At 44.5% G+C, this 18,171-nt stretch overlaps 1 protein-coding gene across 3 annotated transcripts in view; it reads right to left on the reverse strand.

Moving 5' to 3' along the window:
- Window positions 1-18,171, reverse strand: part of SLC25A37 (solute carrier family 25 member 37) — a 311,455-nt gene that overhangs the window by 111,575 nt on the left and 181,709 nt on the right. For all 3 annotated transcript variants that reach the window (XM_044083112.1, XM_044083113.1, XM_044083114.1), the window contains one exon: window positions 375-431. In XM_044083112.1, coding sequence (XP_043939047.1) covers window positions 375-431 — 57 coding nt within the window. The remainder of the gene's footprint in view (window positions 1-374; window positions 432-18,171) is intronic.

Here is an 18,171-nt window from a genome sequence, read left to right on the forward strand (position 1 = left end):
GTAGACTCTAAATTGGTTGTAAGGGTGAGTGTGCAAGTGTGTGGTGGTGTGAACCTTGGCTCTAGACGATGGTTACTGGATGTGACACCCCAACCCCACATGCAAAAAATGGGGAAAGGGGTGATGGATGCATGGATGAATATCTATCAACAATCCTGAAGAGGCAGCTAAGGCAAGACTAGAAATTAAATATATTCATATTAAGACATGGTAGGTTCTATTCTGTCTATGGTAACCACACAAACAGCCATGTCTGTCATGAGTACCTAGGCATACCTGGCAGGAGAAGGCAGTGCATCTGTTGTAGCAACAACTAAAGTGCATTCTCCTTGCACTGTTAATTCAAGCTTCTTTAAAATCATATGAAACATTACCTTCTACAGGGTTCATGACAACATCGTGCAGTACCGTTGCCAAAGTTCCAGCTACCCCTGAAAGAAAGGCAGAGAATCAATAGTAGCAGTTACCTGGATTTAACATTTTAAAACATTTTTCAGAAAGATAAGCCTGCAAGATGTAGCCAAATGCCCACCTTCAATGACTTGGACTAACAGATTTAATGCAGACAGTCCATTAACAAGCGAGCACAACATTCAAAAAGTCTCATCTAATGCAACCACTATGTCCTATGCTTTTATGATAAGACACTTTTCATGCAGGACAGTTCCATCCCCATCAGCAGATGCATATCCCTGCCAGCCATATTCTATGGGACATGATTATGACTTTGCATTTTTGAAAAAAACATACCCCAAGAGTCCTCTGTCGTAAAATGTGCCAGAACATACAACAGTGAGCTTTTACACCCCACAGAAGTGCAATACACTCTTAGGAGGTAAAAGAAAATTATTTTTTTTTAGTGACGCTAATGTACAAAAGTGATGTATCCTGGGAGGTTTAAGGGTAATTTATACCTTTTTATTACCTTTTCCTGGCAGTCCTACTTTGGTCAGTCGGAATGTGCATTTCTGACCAAACATCATGCTCTGGAATATAAATTACCCACACAGTATTACAGTATATTCCACAGTAACAAATTATAACCAAAGCACTTAAAGAAAACACTAATTAAAGCAGTCAAAACTAGCGTCTGAAATTAACAGGTTGATACTACGACTCTGTGGGTATGGCACTCTGTAGAAACCAGTCTCTGTTGGAGTTACGTTCAAAGGAGATTGGCACTAAAAGCAGACTGCCATAACAGGTTCAACATGCTACATTCACAATGTCATAACTTCACTCAGCATGCCTCCATGCAAAGTCATTGTTGTCCACTTTACAGGACCTTCTCTCAAGCAGTCACAAACTATGTTTTTAATAAAGACTTCATAATGGCAGCTTTTCAGAAAGTATTAATACAGCAGCGTTCTATAAAAACAGTAACATGTATACCAGTGAAAAGTAAAGAAACTTAGAAAAACCTAAAAGAGAGCACATAGTGATGGCAGTATTTTTCTGAAACTAAAACAGAAAAAAGTTATTGTAATGTGAAAGCCACTAGGCTGTTAAATGAATCAAATCAATACGGTCTACAAATGAGGATGCTTCAGGATCCAGCAGCAAGACAGAGCTGTAAGAAGGTGCTGGCTGGCAACCCTTATACCCAGATGTCCTCACATCAGGTGCAGGGTGCCTGCCAGGCCATGAAGAGAGAGTTAAACCTCTGGTACTTGGGCCAGCCAAGACTACCGTGGCAATAAATACCCACATGGTTGTTAAAACAACACTGAAACACTGAACATCGTGCAAATGTTAACTTCCAGGATGCTGTTAACAAATCAGATGCCTGCACCATACTGTCCATTCCTGCCTACAGGCTTCTTTATTTAAAAAAGATAAGCCATCCGAGTAGGAACGCTCACTGGTGGGTCTCTTGCCAACATGCTTACAGGAATGAAGGTTAGCTCAGTCGCATTCGAAAATCCACGTACATGGTTCCTTCCTGATAGACTAAATAGAACTTATAACCCAACCTCAAGCATCAGACAAGAAGTGGTTGTGCCTAAGAAAGCATCAGTAAAAATGGAAATCAGACTGCAGTGTCATTACACTAGCCAAAAAAAAAATAGGAGGCAAGAGTGATGACACTGTCTTGCACAACATTTAATGTACTTGTTTATTTTACTTTTTTTGTTGTTAACTAGTGACCTGGTTCTCAGATCCTTTTCTGCCCATAACCCTGCCTACAAAGGTAGGACAGGAAAGAAAAAACGTATTTAACAATTTAATGAAGCCAGTCAACTAGCATCTTTGCAAGGTGGAAGGAAACAGGAGGAGTGCCTGGAAAAAGTCCACAAAGGTATAGGGAGAACACACAAAAAGTACAGTTGCGTACACTTCCCATAAATGTAGATGTTTGAGTGTATTCACTGTTGCAGTCATCACATTTGGGTCATCTGCCTGCAGGTAGCCCTCAGCCGGCCTGAATACCACAGTCTGGGGATTTCTGCGTCGGATGCCATCGCTTCTTCCATGACACCAGGTCGTCAGGGGTATAAAACATGCAGCTGATGCCATTACATCAGTTTTTCTTGCCCCAGATGTCAGGTGCCCTCAAAATAGGAAGCAATTATATGGTATGGAACACCTCCAGCAAAAAGAAAATACACATGGTATAAGATATGCCAAACCAAAAGGATAGGTAAAAGCAAGTCAGGGGGCTGGAGGGAGGGTAACCAGGACTGCAACAGTGAATACATTCGAACATCTACATTTATGGTAAGTGTACACAACTGTACTATGTTCTTAGTGTTTCACTGTTGCAGTCATCACATTTGGGTTGATTCCCAAAGCTAAGGAAGGGTGGAGGTAGTTAAGAAGCATTAGGGCTGGCAATCAGGCCCTGTAAGACTGCTGTGGCAAATTCAGCTCTGGATTTAGAAAAGATAGGCAAGTGGTAATGCTTGGTGAAAGTGTGCACAGAGCTCCAGGTTGCAGCTTCCAGGACGTCTCTGGTAGGGACTCCCCTGAGAAATGCTGTAGAACTAGATGTAGCCCTAGTGGAATGTGCTCTGATCCCCTGTGGGGTAGGGTTCCCATTGTGTTTGTAGCAGAAATGGATGCAGTGTGCTATTCATTTAGAAATTGTTTGCTTTGAAATGGCCTTGCCATCTGCCCCTGCAGAAAAGCTAGCAGCTGGTCAGATTTTCTGAGAGGCTTAGTCCTGTCCAGATAGAACCTAAGCTGCCTGTGCACATCCATGCAGTATCCTTTCCCCTTTATTCTGAGGATTAGGGAAAAAAGATGCCAAATGAATGGACTGGTTTAAAGTCACACCAGACACCACCTTGGGCATAAAAGATGGGTTAGTCCCGAGGGAAATCTTGTCCGCATAGAAGGTAATGAAGGGTTCCACTGCCATAAGGGCTTGCAGTTCAGACACTCTTCTTGCTGAAGTGATGGCTAGAAGTAAGGCCGTTTTCTTTGAGAGGAATTTTAACTCTGCTGTAGCAGCAGGCTCAAAGGGCGAAGCGTGAGTTTTTCCAATACAAAGTTAAGGTCCCAGGTTGGAGTGGGAGCTCTCCTTGGGGGGGGGGGGGTTAAATTTTTGACTCCTCTCAGGAACTGTTTTACCAGGGGATGAAAGAAGAGGGGTGGCTCAGTATTATAATGAGCTGAGATGGCAGAGGCATGAATCTTAATTGAAGAGAAGGATAGGCCCTTGTGGAGCATTTATGTTAGGTAATCTAGTATATGAGGTAAGCTGGGCACAACTGTGTCCATTCCCTGAGACTGGCTCCAGGAACAGTATCTTTTCCACTTTTCTAGTACTAGGCCTCCTTGCCTCAAGAATGACATCCAGCACCTGCTTACGGAGGGTTGCTGGTGATGACTTCAGGGGATTAGCCATGCTGCAAGATTCAGGGTCTGTAGCTGAGGATTCAGAATCTGGCCCGCCTGCTGGGAAAGCAGGGAAGGAGTATGAGGCAGGTGCCATGGCTGTAGCACTGTCAAACTGCGCAAGAGAGGGTACCAGTGCTGGTGTGGCCAGTCTGGTGCAATCAGGATTGCCCTTGGCTTGTCCTGTTTGCCTCTCCTCTCGAAGGTTCTACTAAAGATCAGAGGAGGAAATGCATAGACTAAGGCTTTCCCAGGTAAAGGACAGGGCATCCACTTTCCAAGCTTGGCTGTGGGGAGTTCTGGTGCAGTATTTGTTCAACTGATAGTTCTGAGGGGAAGCAAAAAGGTCCACATCTGGTGTCCCCAACCTGCTCCTCAAAAGCTTGAATATTTTGGGTTCCAGGTTCCCCTCATGTGGGTCCACGAGATTTCTGCTCAAGTCGTCTGCCAGTGAATTTAGTTTGCCTGGCAGGAATTGAGCTTGTAGGTGCAGTTGGTTGCTCAAGGCTGTGTCCCACAGAGCCATGGGTAGTCTGCAGAGTGGGTAGGAATGGGTTCCCCCCTGCTTGTTTATGTACCACATAACTGTGGTGTAGTCGGTCTTTACCAATAGTTGTCCTGGAAAAATAAGGCCTTTGAAGGCTGTCAGAGCATTCTGTACAGCTAGCATTTCTTTTTGATTGATATGCAAATGCATCTGCTTTGGGTTCCATTTGCCCTGAATGCACTGCCCTGGCATGTGAGCCACCATGCATAGTCTGATGGGTCTGTTAGGGTTTGGGCGGCACGGGGTAGAGTGAAAGAGTCCCTTGTTGTGGTTGTAGGCTTCTGCCCACCAAAGGAACCCTGTCCTTGGGCAAGGAATGATAGGAATCATTGTTTCCAGGTCCTGAGAATGTTGACACCAGAGACTTTTTAGGTACCACTGAAGTTTCCTTATATGCAGTCTTGCATATGGAATTAACAGAATGCAAGAGGTCGTGAACCCCAGGGCTTGCAGTATTTTTCTTGCAGATAGCTGGGTTTTGGTGGCCAGTAGATGAAGAAATTTGTTTCTCTGGAATGAGGAATGCCATCTGGAAATTGTGTTCAAGCTTGCTCCCAGGAATACAATCTGTTGGCTGGGTACTAGCTGTGATTTATTTTTGTTGATGGTGTACCCCAGTGAAGTTAGAAGTCTCTTTACAAATGCTAGGTGCTATAACAGCAAGTCCTGACTTTCTGCCTGAATAAGGCAATCGTCCAAGTATGGGTAAATCTGAATACTTATCTGCCTGCAAAATGCAATGGCTGCAGCTAGGCACTTTGTGAATACCCTGGGCGCAGTAGATAAGCCAAAGGGAAGTGCAGAGAACTGATCGTACATAGAGCCTGCTCTGAAGCATAGGTATTTCCTGCAAGATTCCCTTATGGGGATGTGCAGATAAGCTTCTTTTAAGTCTAGGGTTGCCAGCCAGGAATCCGTGGCTAGCATAGGAAGCAGCTGTTGGAGAGTTAGCATTTTGAATTTTGGAACCACCAGAAAGGTGCTGAGAATGGACAGATCCAGGATAGGACGTCAAGAGTTTTTTTTTCTGGGAACCAGAAACAGTCTGGAATAAAAGCCTTGTCCCCTTTGTTCTGCTGGGACAGGTTGAACAGCCTTGATTCTGAGACGAGAAAGTACTTGCTTTTGGGCCTCCGCCCACTGGTTTGGGGGGAGGTCTGGCCATCCACTTAGGGCTGGGAGTGAGTGGAAGTGAAATCTGTATCCTAGGGAAACTATTTAAAACCCATCTGTCTTGGGTAATGTAGTGCCAGTTTTTTGCATGCAGGGCAAGTTTCCCTCCTGCTTGGAAGAGTTCAGGAGAAGTCATTGTGCAATTTTGCCATAGGTTGGTCGCTAATTACTCCCAGTTTTGGATGTGGGAGCACCCCACTGCTTAGATCTGTGCATAACCTGAGACTGACGTCTTGGTGGCCTGCTGCCCCTGGGATTGGACTGAGAAGGCCTGGAAGGGACTGGAAAGGACCAGTTCTTTGAAGGCCAATGCCTACTAAACCTAGGTGGCTGTACTTGTAAGAAATCGTTAACAGTTTGCATAGATTTAACTTTCTCCTCCATCCTTTTGAGGACGACTTCTGCTTTATTGCCAAACAGACATTATTGGTTTAAGGGTGCATCCAGTAATTTTGCTTTGGCATGATCTGGCAAGTTTTGTTCCTTAAGCCAAGCATGCCTTCTAAGAACAAACCCAGTGACAGCAGCCCTGCAAGTTGCTTCTAAGGCATCAAACCCACATTGCAAAGTATGTTTACCAACTTGGTTAGCAGAATGCATTAACTCTTGTAATTCTTTGTGTTCTGCACAGTCTGGAATCAACATCATTTTCTGTTTAATTAGCTCCATAATATGCTGCTGATACTTTTAACATATAAAACTGGCAATTTAAAGCTCTAATTGACCAGAGTAGCAGAAGTACATGCCTTCTTACCCCATCTGTCTAAGGCCCAAGAATCCCTGTCCAAAGGGGTAGGATTTTTGGCAGTAGTAGCCTTAATGCCTTTAGGCCCTTGGGAAATGGTCTCTGGATCCGCAGTAGGACTCTTGAAAAGTAATCTGTGGGAGTCAGGTACTCTATAGTACTTGTCAGGTTTCCTGGGAGCTGGAGGCAAAGTATCCGGGGTAAGGCTGGATTCCAAGAAAACATCTACAATTTCCAGAACTGGAGGGATAGCTACAGGCCTGTGTTGAGGTAGGTTTAAAAATTCACCGAGTCTTTTTGGACTGAGAGTAGTCCTGGCTCTCCCAGCGGAAATGCTCTCTATGGGTATGCAGGGTTTCACCAAAAGAAAAACCTTCTGGAGGGGAAGTAGAGGGAATGGAATCCTCTGCATCAGAATCCTAAAAGGTAGAATAAGGGTATGTCATGGTAGTCAGAAGGAACAGAGATATCAGATTCCTGATCAGAAGGAAAACCAATTCTAGGTCGCTTTGAGGGGGAAGGCTGGCTTCCCCTAATTAAGGTAAGGTCTTCATCCATCCTTACTATTTGTTTTTGTGGCATGTGGGCCTGAGAATACAATTTGGCCATTGGTTTCCTAGGCATAGTACGAACTTTAGGCCCGAGAAATTCGGTACTTTTTGGCTTGAAACGAAGTCGTCGGTTTAATATGAAAATCGTTAGGCCTAAATACACCCTCAGAAGCCGGTGCCTGCACAGCGGCTCCTGACCCATCCAAGGTAGAGACATCAGCAAGTTCCATAGTTGAAGAAGCATCTCACGCCATACCGGACTCTGAATGGGTCTTGGTAGAGGCCTGCAAATCTGTAGAAGCAGTTATCAGGGGCTGCAAAAGTGCCTCACTGAGTACCGGCGGACTGCCAGCTAGCTTAAACGGTAGCGTCGTCGGCAGTTTTGGACCTATGGGGTCTGTCTATTTTTATCCTTACTTTTTTTCAGAAGATCGGTAGTCGGATCCCGGCTTATTGAAGCCATTTTGGAGTACGGAGATAGCAAAAGAATTTACTACAAAAATTGCCCAATGACTAACAGTTCGGGCGTTGAACAAGGCACAAAACCAACAGAGAGGGACGTCGTGGTCTGGGCCTAAAAGTACAGTTTTGTACCTACCATAAATGTAGATGTTAAAGTGCTAATATAGCTGCAGTCATAACAGATGGGTTCTCCTGCCGTCAGGTGGGTCCTCGGTCAGCTGAATTCCAAAGTCTAGGTCCAGCGTCGGATGCCGTCGCTTCTTCCCTGACGTCAGTGCGACAGGGGTATAAAAGAACCAGCCGACGCCATTTTCTTCAGTTTTTCTTGCCCCAGATGTCAGGTGCCCCCAGAAGGAAGGCAATACATAAATTTATGTAATAATGCAATGCAATATAATCAAACTACAGTAGTTGCAAGCAAATACACCATAAATGAATACCCCAATCAGGTTGTATGTGGAGGTGTTAGCCAATAGGCCTGTCCCAAGAGGGGAAGGAGGGAGGGAAACCTGGACTGCAGCTGTATTAGCACTCGAACATCTACATTTACGGTAGGTACAAAACTGTACTATGTTCATCGTGCATACAGCTGCAGTCATAACAGATGGGTAGAATCCCAAAGCTAAAAAAGGGGTGGTAGGCACTAGGTGGAACTAGGAGGAGCCAGGATGCCCTGCAAGACTGCAGTGGCAAAGCCTGCTCTAGTTTTGGAGTATAATGGTAGGTGGTAGTGCTTGGAGAAGGTATGCACAGAACTCCAAGTGGCTGCTTCCAAAATATCTTTGGTAGGAACTCCTCTGAGGAAAGCTGAAGAGGTAGCTGTGGCCCTTGTGGAGTGAGATCTGATGCCTGCAGGGACAGTTTTACCATGAAAAGAATAACAAAAGCGTATGCAGTGAGCTATCCATTTTGAGATTGTCTGTTTGGAAATTGGCTTCCCTTGAGCTCCTATGGCATAGGACACAGAGTTGTTCTGATTTTCTGAAAGGCTTTGTTCTGTCCAAATAATAGCGCAGCTGTCTGTGGATGTCCAAGGAATGTAGTAGTCTCTCCCCTCTGTTTTGAGGATTAGGGTAAAAGGTAGGTAAGTGGATAGCCTGATTCAAAGCTACCCTGGATACCACCTTTGGCATAAAGGACAGGTTGGTTCATAAGGAAACTCTGTCCTGATGGAAAATGATGAAAGGCTGCACAGCCATGAGGGCTTGTAGTTCGGATACCCTGCGAGCTGAGGTGATAGCCAGAAGGAAGGCTGTTTTCCAGGACAAATATTGCAAATCTGTTGAGGCAGCTGGCTCAAAAGGAGGCAAGGTCAGCTTTTCTAGAATGAAATTGAGGTCCCAAGCAGGTACTGGTTGTTTCCTTGGGGGTTTTATATTCTTAGCCCCTCTGAGGAACTGTCTTAAGAGGGGGTGAGAGAATAAAGGCGGATCAGTGTTGTATTCTGCAGAAAAGGCTGAGGCATGGATTTTGATGGAGGAGAATGAAAGTCCACTGCTTAGCAGCTCAGCTAGATACTGTAATATTTGAGGTAAATTCAGTTTTCCAGTATTCTGGCCCTTTTTCTCATTCCAGGCACAAAACCGTTTCCATTTTGCAGAGTAAGCTTTTCTAGTAGACGGCCTTCTGGCCTCCAAAATGACATCCTGCACCTCCTTGGAGAGTAGGGTCTGTTGTGAAGTTAAGGAATCTTCCATGCGGCCAGATTGAGTGTTTTCAGCTGACTGTGAAGAGTTTTGAAGCTGTGCCGAGTCAGAAGAAGAGGCATTAGAGGTAGGGTCCATGGTGGGGAATGAGTCAGGCTCCTCAGGAGTGGGTACCAGTGCTGTCTTGGCCAGTCTGGAGCAATGAGAATCATCTTTGGTCTGTCTGCTCTGGTTTTTAATAGAACTTTGGGCAGCAGAGGAAGAGGTGGAAAGGCATAAACTGTCATTGTTGTCCAACTGAAAGAGAGCGTCCACTCTCCAGGCCTGTGGATGAAAAGTCCTTGAGCAGAATTTTGTCAATTGGTGATTTTTGTGGGAGGCAAAGAGATCTATGTCTGGCCTTCCCCATGCTTGAATTATCTCTGTAAAAACTTGAGGATGCAACTTCCATTCGTGTGGATCTGTCATATTTCTGCTTAGGTTGTCTGCCAGCGTGTTTTCCTTGCCTGGCAAGTACTGTGCTTGAACTTAGATTTGTAATTCCAGAGCCATGTTCCAAAGTGACATGGCCAGCCTGCATAGGGGGTATGAATGGGTTCCTCCCGGTTTTGTTTATGTACCACATTACTGTGGTGTTGTCTGTCCTTATCAATAGTTGACCTGGATGCAGAAGGTCTTTGAAAGCTATAATAGCATTTATTACTGCTAGCATTTCCTTTTGATTGATGTGAAGGTGCTTTTCTTTTTGGGACCATTTGCCCTGAATGCACCGATCTGTCATGTGCGCCCCCCAGGCATAGTCCGAGGCGTCAGTTGTGATGACTTGATTTGCTTGAGGCTTGCAGAATGGGAGACCTGTGTTTGTTTGGCATGCTTGAGCCCACCACAGAAATTCCTTTTGAAGACATGGAATTAGTGGTATTATTGTTTCCAAACTGTGGCTGTGTTGAGACCATAGGTTTTTCAGGTACCATTGAAGTTTCCTCATATGCAGCTTTGCACATGGGATTAGTAGGATGCAAGATGCCATGAATCCCAGAGCCTGCAGGATTTTCCTTGCAGTCAGCCTGGTGAAATTTGCTAGTTTTCTGAAGTATTGAGTTAGTTGCCCCAGTTTCTCTGGCGTGAGGTAAGCCATCTGGGTGTTTGTGTCCAAGTTGGCACCCAGGAAAATTATTTTCTGAGAGGGTATTAGCCTTGATTTCTTTTTGTTGACTGTGTATCCCAGAGAATTCAACATCATTACAAAAGCCAGATGTTTCAGAAGTATGTGCTTGCTGTCCGCGTGGATCAGGCAATCGTCCAAATATGGGTATATTTGTATCTCTTGAAGTCTGCAGTAGGCAATTACTGATGCCAGGCATTTCGTGAATACTCTGGGCGCAGTAGATAAGCCAAAGGGCAATGCAGAGAATTGATAATGGGTTGAACCTGCAAGAAATCGGAGGTATCTTCTGCAAGTTTGTCTGATTGGGACATGCAGGTATGCCTCCTTGAGGTCCAATGTTACCAGCCAAGACTCCTTGCCCAGCATGGGAAGAAGCTGCTGTAATGTGAGCATCTTCAATTTTGGCATGAGTAAAAATGTGTTTAGGATGGATAGGTCCAAAATAGGTCTCCAATCTTTTCCCTTCCTTGGTACCAGGAATAGTCTGGAATAAAAACCTTGACCTTGTTCTTGAGTAGGTACCTCTTGAATAGCTTTCATGTCCATGAGATCTGAAATTTGTCTTTGTGCCTCTGCCCTTTGATTGTGTGGCAGGTTTGGCATGCCTCTCATTTTTGGAAGGGTGTGAAAATGGAATCTGTAGCCTCTGTTTATAATGTCCAGGATCCAATTGTCTTTTGTGACAATATGCCAGTTTTTCGAAAATGCCAGTTTTCCACCTAAGGGTGCTGCCATTTCAGCCTTGCTTGGCATGCAAAGGGGAAAGTCATTGGGTTTGCTTTCTGAATGGCTGCGAACTATCCTCACCACCTCTGTGTGAAGGAGCTTGCCATTGTCTGCCTCTAAACGATCCTTGAGATTGCCCTCTGCCCCTCGGGCGCCTGTATCTACCTCTTTGGGGTCTGTCCGTGGCTGGAAAAGGACCAATTTTTGGAAGGCCAATTTCTACTGAAACGTGGAGGTTGTACCTGTAGAAAATCTTTCACTGTTTGCATTGATTTAGCCTTTTCCTCCATTTTCTTTAATACCTCCTCAGCTTTAACACCAAATACATCCTTTTGTAGAGGGGCATCTAGTAATTTAGCTTTGACATGATCTGGTAAGGTTTGCTCCTTGAGCCAGGCATGTCTACGTTTTGACTGATCCTGTAACAGCAGCTCTACATGAGGCCTCTAGAGCATCAAAACCACATTGCAAGGTATGTTTACCCACCTGTTCTGCACTATGCATCAAATCCTGCAACTCCTTCAAGTCTGGTTGTTCAGGTTGTGACATTTTGCTTCTCAACTGTGATAACAGAAACTGTTGGTACTTTAACATATGGAACTGGCAGTTTAATGCCCTCATGGTTAAGGTGGCCGAGGTGTATACCTTTTTTCCCCACCTTTCTAAAGATCTGGAATCTCTCTCAGAAGGTAATGGATTTTTAGCAGTGGAGGCCTTAATTCCCTTGGGGCCCTGTGAAATAGTTTCTGGGTCAGCCGCATGGCTTTTGTATAAAAATTGGTGTGAGTCAGGAACCCGGTAGTACCTGTCAGGCTTGACTGGGGCTGGAGGTAAAGAGTTTGGGTTAAGGCAGGCCTCCGAATACACATCATCTAGTATGTCTAACACAGGAGGTATAGCCAGAGGCCTGTGCTTAGGTAGCAAGAGAAAATCCCTAAGCCTTTTCTTGGAGTCTGAGTACTCTTGGCCTTCCCAGTGGAAGTGTTCCCTCAAGGTATGCAAGGTTTCCCCAAATGAGTAATCCTCTGGGGGGGAAACAGACGGAATGCACTCCTCTGCATCAGAATCTTCAAAAGGGGAGTAAGAATGTTCCTGTTCATCAGAGTGCTCTGAAATAATGGAGGCCTAGTCAGAGGAGGGGGATTCTTTCTCCACTCTGGGCCTTTTGTCCGGGGGGGGGGGGGGTTGAGAACCCCTGATAAGAGTAATTAAATCCTCAGCCATTTTAAGCATCTGCTTTTTAGGCATGGGGCCTGGAGAAGGGCCCTGTGTAGCTGGTCTCTTAGAATGCATGGCTGCTTTAGACTTAGTGAAAGCCTTGACAGAAAAAGAAGAGGAAGGTCTGAAGACACCTTGAGAGGAGGCAGACCTGTCTATATTTTGAGTTTCACCACCAGGAGTGGCTTCGGTATCTGTAGTTGGGGTGTGGGCCGAGGAGCCTGCGACCTCGGGCACAGTAGACACCGCCAATGAAGTGTCGTCGGTAGGCAGGGGCATAGGAGCCTCACTGAGAACCGGACCACCTGTAGTCTGCTTTGGCGTGGTGTCTGTAGAGGCCGCGGACCTAGTGTGTCGGTCATCTTTGCGTTTTTTAGACAAAACTGGAGTCGGAGTATCCGACGACATAATGTAGTTAAATTTTTTACCAAAATAGTGCTGGGCGAACTCCGCCCAACGCTTAATGGTGCGTTTGTGGAAAGTGGCACAAAAACGACAGACCGAGACGTCGTGGTCTGGGCCTAAGCAAAGAATGCAGAAGGAATGAAAATCCTTATGCGGTATTTGCTTCCCACATGAAATACAATTATTAACTTTGTCTGACATCGGTCTGAGGCAAGAAAAGTTTCCCCAACGGGGTACTTGGCTTTCAAGAAGACTTCGGTTGCAAAATTTTCATAATTTCAGGAGCTGGCCGACCGGCACTTGCGAACTGCTTCTGCTTCGGGCACCGCGCGGCAAGAAAGACTGAAGAAAATGGCGTCGGCTGGTTCTTTTATACCCCTGTCGCACTGACGTCAGGGAAGAAGCGACGACAACAGACGCCGGACCTAGACTTTGGAATTCAGCCGACAGAGGACCCGCCTGATGGCAGGAGAACCCATCTGTTATGACTGCAGCTGTATGCACAATGAACATCAGGTGACGCAGTAAGAATGAAAATCTCTATGAGGTATTTCCTTTACACAGGCAAGACAATTATTGATTTTTTCTGACATCGGTTAGAGCAAGAAAAAAGGATCCCCAGTTGGGTACTTATCTTTTAGAAGACTTCAGGTCTGAAACTCGAAAATAAAAATTTCAGGAGTCGGCCAACCGGCACTTGCAAACTGCTTCTGCTTCGGGCACCGCACGGCAAGAAAGACTGATGTAATGGCATCAGCTGCATGTTTTATACCCCTGATGACCTGACGTCATGGAAGAAGCATCAGCATCAGACGCAGAAATCACAAGACTCTGGTATTCAGACTGGCTGAGGTCTACCTGCAAGGCAGATAACCCAAATGTGATGACTGCAACAGTGAAATGGTATTCAGACTGGCTGAGGTCTACCTGCAAGGCAGATAACCCAAATGTGATGAATGCAACAGTGGAACACATAGAACATCTCCATAGTCTGGACTGAACCCAGAACTCAGAAGCAGAGGTCTTAACTTTAAGCCAACATGCTTTGGCAGAAGGCAATCTGAAGAGCATGTCTATATCTGGTTTCATTTTTCTTACACAATGTAGCAACAAAAATGCAAAGCAGAGTCAAGACGAAGTGCACACATCAAAGTGACTGTACAACCTGAAAAGCAGCAGCATCAGCAGATAATACAGTTCCCCAGGGTCCCACACGAAATAAAGACCGCTGTTCTAATTATCTATGTGAAAAGCACTACACTTAATTCTAACAGAACTCTCCTGTGCCCGAATAAACTCGTCTATCAAGCAGAAAACACGAACAGGAACAAGACAAGCTTACTGGTGGAGTTGTTCCAATAGTTTTGGGATGGAGTAAAAGATTTCAACTGTCCAAAGACATTCTGTTCAGCTACACAAGACTTTCTGGTGTGGGGTCTTAATAATTTTAAGTGCATCACTTCTGCTGAAAAGGACTATGGAAATAAATGCAAACTTTGGTATAACTAAGCGTTCAACTATCATGCATGCAACAGCATACAATTTCTTTGAAATAACTTAACTTTGTGTAAGGACATGTATGAAAACTTTAATTAAAAAAAGCCCTGGTATATTTACCATTCTTTAATTCTGATAAAAGAAAAGGAAAATCCAATTTATTTTCATAATATCAATGATTTTTTAAGCTGGTCCCTAAGGGAGTGTTGGCCTGCTTTCATTAGTACTAAAAATGCATACTGTCCACAAACGCGCACTCTCTGGGAAGGAGGGACAGAGCTATATTGCGATGTTAATGCACACAGTTCTAGAAATCCTGGCTATGCCACTGAATGCAAATCTTCTGTGTTTAAAAGCCAAGGGTCTTAAAGTTTGGATGAAGTACTGACCCCCAGTTTTTGTACTGACCTCTGTTTTTAAACAGTAACTTGCAGAAGAGTAGAGGTACATTAGGGCAACCAGCTGCTGGAGCAGCAGAATTCAAAGACTGCCAAACCACTCTAGAAATGGGACAATTAGGGTGGTCAAGGCTGTCATCCTTTTGAGTAGTCCTTTCTGGTCCACAAGGGGAAACTGAAAGGCATAAAATAGTTTCAAAGCTCATGGAAAGGAAGAGCAACTGTTTTCAGGTTTAACTATGAGGACAAGTACAAAGAGATCAAAATAATGTTAAGTATGTCTTTTGCCAGAAACAGGGCTTCCTAAGGCATTGTCAAAGTAAAATTTATATATAAAAAATTAACTAATTACCACCGTGACCTGCTTAAGTTGTCTGGTTTAGTATTTTAACCAACCAGGGGATGAAGCGAACGAAAAATACCAAAACCAAACAAGCAGTTCGCTGCGGAGAACCAAATGAGGGTATAGACGACCAAGTACCAAGAAGATATTATTTTATTGTCCAAATTTGGACAATAAAATAATATCTTCTTGGTACTTGGTCTGTACCCTCATTTGGTTCTCCACAGCGAACTGCTCGTTTGGTTTTGGTTTAGTATTTTGTTGGCCTGGAAAATAACTTGCCTGTAAAATGTATGCCTCCACTGTACAGTGGTAGAGCAGTGGACTCCAGAGAACAGGTACGCGAGTTTGAGGCCAGAGGGCCCAAACTACTCTTTCTAGGTGGCACAGTGGTTAGCTTAGTTGCCTCAGAGCAAGAGATTCTCCTGACTGATTCACAGCTGAGGTGCCTGCTGTGTGGAGTATGCACGTCCTCCCTGTGTTCGCGTGCGTTTCCTCCCACATCCAAAGCCATGCGTCTAACATTTCTCCCAGGGGCTCCACTGGAAATGGGCTCTGTCCAACTTGGACTTTCCTGGTAAACAAAATGTTAAAATAAAAATAAATGACTCTGGGAATCAGTGGTTACTTCTAAATGCTCACTACTTACTACACGGAAGTGGCAACTCTACATTAATTTCTGTTCACTGTTATTCTATGTATGTTGATGTTCAGACCGTCTGAAGGGTATAGAAAAGTCTATTTGTTTGAAGTGATTTTGGGGCAAAGTCTAATGTTATCCCTATCACACAAATGGACAGTTTCTTACTGAGCAGATGGATTGAAAGTGGACAGACAGAAGACTAATAAATAGCATTTTAGGAATTAAAAGGATAAAGGCATTCCTAAATATTGCGACCATGTCCACTATATTAATTCCTTGGCTCCAGCTGACAGATATAGGCAGCTGTTTCAAATAATGTGCATCAGTTAGCATCAATAATGCCATTACTAACCTCACACAGCAACTTCTGCTGGGTACTATTAAAATGCATGACAATAGTGGAGCCCTGTGGCACTGCCACACTGCAAATGAAGGAAGTTTTGTCACATGGTTAATTTTTTTTTGCTCATGAATAGGTGAGCTGTTGTCTGCAGTACTGCATACAAGAAATTGTTTGGGATGGTCAAGGATTTATTCACATGCAGTGTGATGCCAAGATACAAGGAACAAAGTAGACTCATGTGATGAACTCACCACAAGAGTAAAAATTCGAATACAGCGAATACAGTACAATGTCTACCGGTCCAGCCAGACTTCAAGTTTCTAATATTCCCAGGGAGTTCTCCCTATGACAAAGACATCAGATCAGCAACAGGTACAAAAGGGACAGCACAAATGCCATCCTCATTTTTTTATTTATTTATTTTTTTGAATGAGACAAACATTCCCAAGGAAGCTTAAGGGTTTTTGGTCTGTAGTGGGCTTCTGGAACAGGCTTTTAAATGGGAAATTTCCCTGCCCCAACAACAAGCAGCATGGAAGGGAAAGAGACTAGCAGAAAAGGAGACATCCCAGCTCTCTTGGTGCGGAGGGATAAAGAACAGATGTCCTAAGCTTGATTAACAATTCAGACATCTTGCTGGAGTTAAAGATAAAAGACAGAACAAAAGGCTCAACTTCCTTACCTTTCTACAGGGGAAAGGGTTGCAAGATGACACAGTAATGTAGGTGAACCATTCTTGGAAGCCACAGTGGAGACCAAATCTCAGAACAGTGTCCACTGCTCAGCATTCAGGCAGGTATAGGTAAGCCTTACTGCCCCTTTTGGGGTGAGGTGGGGACTCTCCTAGGCCTCGTCTAACAAAAGGAATTGGCCTACAATAAAGGTGTGTAAGCATGCAGAGAGTATGACCACCTCTGCAACAATCAGTTAAGTTCCCCCACGTGTGTGTGTGTGTGACCATGATGGCTCGCTAGTCTTGCTACCCATCCACACACCATTCATTTCCCAGCAGGGAGCATAGGGGCAACTGGACTTAAGTAGGAATCTCGCATGGAATAGGGTACGACTTGAGCACATGAGAAATGCAGAGCCACCACTGGAAGTTCATACAAAAACTTGCTGATAAAGACATTAGAATTAAAAAGAAGGTCCTCATTCCCCAATGTTTCAAAGGTCATGGTTTGAGGGACCCTGTACTGCAATTCAGGTTCATACTTGCCCTTGTGGACAAGTTTGCACCTAGCCAGTTATTTCACTCCAGAATCATACCCTGCACCTAGCCAGTTATTTCACTCCAGAATCATACCCTGCACCTTGCGTTTCCAAGGTAAACACACCTTAACAATTATGGCAACCTCTCACCCTCAAAAGGCTAGGTAACCATTACATAGACCAGCAGTTCCCAACCACTGGGCCACAGACCGGTACCAGGCCATTTATCATTTGGTACCGCACTGTGCAGAAACTTTTAGGCAGGGAGTGAAAACAAAAACATGAATGTGTGTGTGTGTTTTTATGTTTCTGTCTGTGTGTGCGTGAGTGAATGTGTGCATGAAAGCAAAGGAGAGAGAGAGAGAGAGATAGAGACAGAGACACAGACACAGAGAGAGAGAGAGAGAGAGAAAAGAGACAGACAGAGAGAGACACACACACAGAGAGAGAGAGAGAGAGAGAGAAAAAGAGACAGAGACAGAGAGAGACACACACACAGAGAGAGAGAGAGAGAGAGAGACAGAGAGACACAGAGAGACACAGAGAGAGAGAGACACAGACAGAGAGAGAGAGAGACAGACAGAGAGAGAGACAGACAGACAGAGACAGAGTGTGAAAGTGATCTTGTGCGAATAAATGAGTGTATGAAAGTAGAGAAGACAGAGAGAGAGTGAGAGTGAGAGGGAGAGGGCAACCTTGTATGAGAGAATGTGTGTATGAAAGCAGAATGTATGTGTGTAAAAGTGGAAGAGACTGTATGTGTATATGAGAGTGAATGGCGAGATCAATACAGGGGCGGCAACCTTGTGAGTGAGTGTGTGCATAAAAGCAGAATGTGTGTGTGAAAGTGCAAGAGACTGTATGTGTATAGGTGAGATCGATCGAGTCACCATTTTACACTTGTTAAATAGCACTTTTGCTGTTTAGCAAGTGTAAAATGAAAATAAATGAAACGGGGAAAAAATCTGCGTGTCTGCGTGCCTATGTCTGTCTGCGTGTGTGCCTGTGTCTGCGTGTGAGTGAATCCCTGCATGAAAGCAAAACACAGTGTGTGTGTGTGTGTGTGTGTGTGTGTGTGTGTGTGTGTGTGTGTGTGTGTGTGTGTGTGTGTGTGTGTGTGTGTGTGAAATCCTGCCTGACCATACCCCAACAACCTCTCACACAATAACTCTGGACAGAGTGTGCTCAACTTCTGGGCACAAAAAATCTGGACGAAGCCAAAATAGGGGTACAAAGCCCCAAAAATAAGAACAA

The sequence above is a fragment of the Protopterus annectens genome, chromosome 9.part0, assembly GCF_019279795.1.
Source record: "Protopterus annectens isolate FY-2018-M chromosome 9.part0, PAN1.0, whole genome shotgun sequence".
Lineage (NCBI taxonomy): Eukaryota > Metazoa > Chordata > Ceratodontiformes > Protopteridae > Protopterus > Protopterus annectens.